The sequence below is a fragment of the Anas acuta genome, chromosome 1, assembly GCF_963932015.1.
Source record: "Anas acuta chromosome 1, bAnaAcu1.1, whole genome shotgun sequence".
In the NCBI taxonomy this organism is placed as follows: domain Eukaryota; kingdom Metazoa; phylum Chordata; class Aves; order Anseriformes; family Anatidae; genus Anas; species Anas acuta.
The window spans coordinates 14,751,799-14,758,316 of record NC_088979.1 but is presented as its reverse complement, the minus strand read 5'-3'; the positions used below and the strand labels follow the sequence as shown (position 1 = coordinate 14,758,316).

Genomic DNA, 6,518 nt, shown 5'->3' with positions numbered 1-6,518 from the left:
GTGGAAAGCAGCTGAGACCAGTGTTGGTCTCAGGGGACCAGGGAGGTTTTAGCTGCCCTCCCCACCTCTGGTTTTCTCTATCAGTGCTCCATGAACCTTCAACACATTGCACTGGTACAGCTGGAGATAGAAGATGGCTATATATGTCTTAGGGTAAGCTCTTTTCTTTTTCCTGTGTGCTTTCACATGTTCTTGTAAAGTGAGATAGCACTCCCATCCATCTCATCTCTGCTCCTGCATCAACTAACACAGCCAGGTTGTCTGACCAAAATGTTGCAAGATGTCTTTGTGTATAAGTAACTTTGAGAGAGGCACTGTAAGAAGTGGTTATACAGTAACTGTATTGATGAAGTTACAGAGGGTGAACTTCCCTGTGACCTTGTGATTTCACTACTGGAATAATATGAAAAGGTAGAGCCAAAGTTGGCTGCTGGTTGTGACATGACATCAACAGGGAAGTCAAAGGGAAGATTTGTTTAACGTGCCTTCCTTTACTTCTTAGAATAGTGATGCCATCACATTAACACCACCAAAAACTGAGTCACGTACATGATTGCTGCATGGAGCTAACAGGATCTATATAAGCATTTTAGCTGTGGTCTTGGGAGACAGAAGGTCAAACACTTTCTGCTGTAGCGAGGCTCCTTGCCAATGCTGGGGACTATGCAATACCTCCTTTTTTGTGCTGCCATTCTCCTACCTCAGAGTTTTGCTTTTCCAGTACAACTTAACACAGAACTATGGAACAATGCTGATTTAGAGAGTATAAAGGTATGTTACTAGGTGGACAATGTAACTGCATTATGAATAACCTGATTTTTAATTTAACTTCTACATTCCTTTCCTGTCTGTTTATCTTATCTAACATTGCAACGTTTTTTGCAGAGGTGACATAAAACTATTTAAATTTGCTGATTGACTTAGATACCCTAAGTCTAACTTGCAAAAGAGACCAAGTTCCAACTGTCAAATGAAGGGGAACACATCATTTAAAAACATCTCAACAATATTTTATATTATTTTGGAGGCTGATTGATTTGAATGTAGAATAAATTGCATTTATTTAAAAGAATTGTTTGCTTACTGTGTTGTGCTGCTATTACAATTTTCCTGTATGTTAGTCTACGCTACAGAGAAAATATCATTTGTTAAACTGAAATAGGAAGAAAAAAATACTAAAACTAGCTATGACTGCAGGACAATGAAACAATTCAATCAAATGTAAAATGCAGTTACTGAAAAATCACAGATATAAATATTAATGTTTATTTTCCTTTTCCTTTTCCAGGCATATCTCAATAAGTTCTTTCCAATTCTTGATAGAGCCCCTAAACTCAGCTTAGAGGAGAGGATTAAAGAAATGCAGAAGTTTTTCCACCTGACTGTAACTGGAACATTAGATGCAGAAACAAAAAAAATGATTCAACAACCCAGATGTGGAATCCCTGATATCGCAGATTACAGAACATTTCCTGGAAATCCAAGATGGAATAAGAAACTTTTGACATACAAGTTAGTGATGTTTCAGGTTTTATGGCAAAAGGGGTTATTTTGTGTTTAACTATGCAGGCTTCCTTCACAGACTAAATGCTGTTCTCCTGTTTCTTTTTTCTGCCAGGATTGTTAATTATACACCTGATCTACCCCAACAACATGTGGATGATGCAATTAGAAGGGCTTTTATGGTATGGAGTGATGTGACTCCACTGAAGTTCAAAAAAGTTCTCTGGGGGTATGCAGACATCGTGATCAGATTTGCACGTCGTGGTGAGACTACATCATTTTTAAATGCAGTGCTCCTTAGCTTTGACTTGCAGAATCTATTTTTATAGCCAAAAGTTTAAGAAAGAACAATATGTTTATATTTATTATTAATTTATGTAGAGTTTACCGTCTTTTTATAATGCCATCAGTTTTATATATCATAAATCAATTTTACTCCCATGCAAACATTAGAAAATCCCGTAGGAGTTACAGCTGTGAAATGGAGGCAGAATTCAGCTGCAGTCTGAGACACCTAAACTGAGATGTTCGGGGGTATGTCTGCATTGACAAGAGTACAAACTAATGGGAAGAGGTCTGCAGAGCAAAACAGATGATGCTGAAGAATCAGCATCCACAGGCTGGAGTCAGGCAGGATCAGGCAGCTTTAATTTGGAATAGCTTTATCCTGGTTCTCTGGACTGACCAAACCTTTGGAAGCTGGGGTACATTAGGTTTGGCCCCAAAGAGTATCTTCTGGTTGATTTTATTCTAAAAGGAACCCCACTATTGCACTCCAAGACTGCAAAAAGGGGCAAGCTAGGGCATGGTAAATGGGGATGACTGGTAGGGTCACTGCAGAAGCTCGTGATCCATAATAATACATGAATGTAGGCATACCTTTTACTTGTGTCTGGAACCCAAACTGACTCAGCTCAGCCAAACTAAGATAGAAATGGGTATAAATCACTTGTCATGAACTAGGACTAGGGTCTCCTTTGCCTGTATTAGGTCTGCATCAAGGTCCATCATGTGTTCTGGGGGAAAGGACACAAATCGGCATTCGAGTCCCCCCAAACCCACAATCAATCACAGATGATAGCAGTAGATAATAGACCCTACAACAAGGCCAGGGACAAAAGAACTCAGATATTCAGTTACATGGTATTCTAGCCCAAATCATTGGCTTCCACTACAATCTGTATAAGTGAGTGTCTAGAACTAAAGTTGCATAGCACCGTCCAACAATAAAAACATTCAGGTGCTTAGAATGTTGTCAAGCATTAAGTTTTTATTCTGAAATAATCCCTGAATGCTGCTTCAGAAACATTTTTCTGGCAAAGGCTCAGCTGTCTCTGAAGCTGTCTCAGAAACTTCAATTATCAAGTCTAATTCTTGAATTTAAGTCATTAATTTGGAGAGTGTTTCCTAAAACCTTGCTCCTTGTTTTTACAACCTTGTTATCATAGGATTTTTATTTTTCAAAGAATAGTGATGAAAAACTGTAGGAGAAACAAGCAACATGCTAAAATTTGCTGAATTTAAGAACTAGAGCTGGCGCTATCTGGTGACATTTCTTTCTTTTCAAATGTAGAGCATGGTGATGGATATCCTTTTGATGGAAGAGGTAACACATTAGCTCACGCCTTTGCACCTGGAGAAGGGATAGGTGGAGATGCTCATTTTGATGATGATGAAAGATGGTCAAGGTACAATCAAGGTAAAACCCACATTTGTGTATGAAGGGAGAAGGGCAAATATTGTATATGTCACAAGAACACAGTCATAGGAAATACTTTCCATAACACTTCATGATTCGGTACCATTTTGTTACCAACATTTCTTTCCTTCTTTTCAACTACCTATGTGCTTTTGCTTCCTTATCATAAGCACTTATATAATGCCTGTTCGTATGGATTTTAAAGAACTTTTCAAAGGCTAAATAAGGACCATGATAGTCTGTTTTCTATATAAAGTATGAAAAGGTCCTATGACTTGCTGGTAGGAGTATGGCTGACTAAAAGCAGAGCTGGAAAGAGACTCAGGGTGTCTATATGTGTATGCACAGGACAAACAATATTTTGATTAAAATGTTAAGAGTTAAATGAGAAAGTTCAGTAGTAAATGATTAATAAGTGATCAGCACACCAAGGTTTCATTCCAAGGACAAACCAAGGAAAGACATAAATTCTCTTACTGCTTAACTCTTCGTATGCTGAAAAGAAATGTCCTAACTTGAGATACTTTTCTATGTTTTTATGGTGCAGAAATTAATTTGTTCCTTGTTGCTGCTCATGAATTTGGCCATTCTTTGGGACTCGCCCATTCAAATGTCCGTGGAGCTCTGATGTACCCTATCTACTCATATGTGAACCCAGAAACCTTCACACTTTCAAAGGACGATAGGCAAGGAATTCAGAAGTTATACGGTAAATTCATAAGATTTGATTTTCAAGATAACACCTAACATATATGTTCCACTGCTCTCCCTGATTGCAAGGGCTTCCTCATACTGCCAAAAGAAAGAAGGGAGTAACCTGGGAAAAACACATTCCTGTACACTCCATCCACTATGTGTCCTCTGTAACATGTCCCCATTGCAACCAAGAGCTGACAGAGCAGCAGTGCAGCAGCCTGGTGCACCACCTGTGCATATCCAAACACATCTGAGGGACCTTGCTTTGTAAATGAGCTGTTTCAGCAAGTGGGGCCACAGGCTTAGTAATACATTGATCCCTAGGAAAACAAGAGCTACTGTCCCACTTACCAAGTCAATGGGAAGGTTTAGTTAAGGCAGAAACTACCCAGAAGTAATAGTGGGGCTTAACTAGAATTGATTCCATGGGTCAATTGACCCCTTTTGCCATAGTTATTTTTTTTTAGGCACCATTTTTCTCAGGGCATGCTAGAGAAACACTAGGAATAAAACATAGTTGTTTGCCTTGTCTGTTTCTAACATAGTCTCTATATTTTGTGTTTCTTTCCCACAGGGAGCAAGCCAGCAAACTCTTGAAGAAAGTGTTTCAAAAAAAAAATAAGAATTCAGATCTGGTGGTTTTGGTATTCCAAAACCATTTTAAGGCTCTGGCCAATTAAAGTGGTAAGCTTCTGAATGCCACCTTCTATCCTGAACTTTTCATAGATTTGTTTATACTTTATACAATTTCACCTGACAATTAAAAAAAAAAAAAAAAACCACCTTGTATACTCTGTTGTTTAATGTTTTGCTTTCGTCTGGCATTTCAGTGGTGTATTAAATAGCTCCTACATGTGCAATAGACAGACAGGCAGGCAAATATCCTTCTGAATAGAGGTGCAGCTACAAAATAGACTGTATGCTAGAGCTGCTAGAGCTACAAACCCTGGTTCTGACTCATTTCCAGTTCCCACACAGGAGTCCTTCACACTATAGCACCACCTTCAGCAACAGCCATCCTCTGGGCCCCACCAGGACTCACTAAGATGGGTCACACAGGGTTTCCATACTCTCACAGTAGCCCCAAGCACTTCTTCTCACAGACCACCATCACAGAGGAAGACAGATGAATAATAACTTCATAGAATCATAGAGTGGTTTGGGTTTGAAGGGACCTTAAAGATCACCCAGTTCCAACACCCTGCCATGGGCAGGGACACCAGACCAGGATGCTCAAAGGCCCGTACAAACTGGTCTTGAACACCTCCAAGGATGGAGCATCCACAGCTTCTCTAGGCAACCTGTTCCAGGGCCTCACCACCCTCATATAAAAGAATATCTTTCTTATATCTAATCTAAACCTACCCTGTTTTAGTTTAAAGCCATTCCCCTTTCTCCAATCACTATAATTCCTGAAGAAGTGACTCTCCTTAGCTTTTGTGTAGGCCCCCTTTAAATACTGGAAGGCTGCTGTAAGGTCTCCCTAGAGCCTTCTCTTTTCCAGGCTGAGCAACCCCAACTCCCTCAACCTGTCTTTGTAGGACAGGTGCTGCAGCCCCTTGATCATCTTCATGGATCTCTTCTGACTTGTATTAACACTTCCGTGTCCTTGTGTTGGGGGTCCCAGAGGTGAATACAGTACTCCAGGCACCACTTCCATAGGCAGCAAATAGCTACTTTCAAGTAGCTACTTCCAAAGGCAGCATATCAGATGGCATAGCGGAAGGTACATTTAGCCACAAGACTGGTCTTCCCACTTGGAGAAAAGTGGAAAAAAAATAATAAAATAAAAATGACTGTGACAGTGGACAATGACCTTAAGGGTCCTGGAAAGATGCAATGTTTACATGATGTAGCATGTTCTCTTGGCCAAGATCCCCACAAGGAACATAGCACAAAACAGAGACACATAATGTTTTTGTTGAGCTCAAGCTGTTTGTTAGTGCTGCTCGAATGGAATGGAATGGAATGGAATGGAATGGAATGGAATGGAATGGAATGGAATGGAATGGAATGGAATGGGTCAGGATAGGACAGGATAGATCAGGATAGATCAGGACAGGACAGGACAGGACAGGACAGAACAGAACAGAACAGAACAGAACAGAACAGAACAGAACAGAACAGAATAGAATAGAATAGAATAGAATAGAATAGAATAGAATAGAATAGTTCAGATAGAACAGACCCACAAAGATCCTCAAGTCAAATTGCCTGACCACTTCAGGGCTAACCAAAAATTACAGTCTCATAATGAGGGAATTATCCAAATGCCTCTTCAACACTGACAGGCATGGGGCATCAAGCACCTCTCTAGGAAGCCCCGTCCTGTGTTTGACCACCTTCATGGTACAGAATTTTTTCCCAATGCCCAGTCCAGGACAGCCTTGTGCCATTCCCACACATCCTGCCATCGGTCCCAGGGAGCAGAGACTGGTGCCTCCCTTGGCATTGCCCTCCTCAGGGAGCTGCAGGGAGCAATGAGGCCACCTCATTCTCCAGACTGGACAACCCTTGGGTCCTCAGCCTCTCCTTGCAGGACATGCCTTCCAGCCCTTTTACCAGCTTTGTTGCCCTCCTCTGGATGCTTTCAAGTACCTTAACATCTTTTTTACATGTA

At 40.6% G+C, this 6,518-nt stretch overlaps 1 protein-coding gene across 1 annotated transcript; it reads left to right on the top strand.

The window, feature by feature from the left end:
* The first annotated feature begins 598 nt into the window (after positions 1 to 598).
* MMP7 (matrix metallopeptidase 7) lies at positions 599 to 4,605 on the top strand. The gene is made up of 6 exons (XM_068670043.1): positions 599 to 771; positions 1,289 to 1,512; positions 1,619 to 1,767; positions 3,077 to 3,202; positions 3,750 to 3,911; positions 4,473 to 4,605. The coding sequence occupies exons 1-6, from the start codon at positions 652 to 654 to the stop codon at positions 4,493 to 4,495; spliced, it is 804 nt and encodes a 267-aa protein (XP_068526144.1). The 5' UTR covers positions 599 to 651; the 3' UTR covers positions 4,496 to 4,605.
* The last annotated feature ends 1,913 nt before the right edge of the window (positions 4,606 to 6,518 follow it).

What these genes read in the sequence shown, in the direction of transcription:
- MMP7 (XM_068670043.1), top strand. Translation starts at nt 652, where the DNA reads ATGCTGGGGACTATGCAATACCTCCTTTTTTGTGCTGCCATTCTCCTA. An exon ending in CTGATTTAGAGAGTATAAAG is followed by an intron (nt 772 to 1,288) that starts GTATGTTACTAG and finishes TTCCTTTTCCAG; the next exon opens with GCATATCTCAATAAGTTCTT. An exon ending in GATCAGATTTGCACGTCGTG is followed by an intron (nt 1,768 to 3,076) that starts GTGAGACTACAT and finishes TTTCAAATGTAG; the next exon opens with AGCATGGTGATGGATATCCT.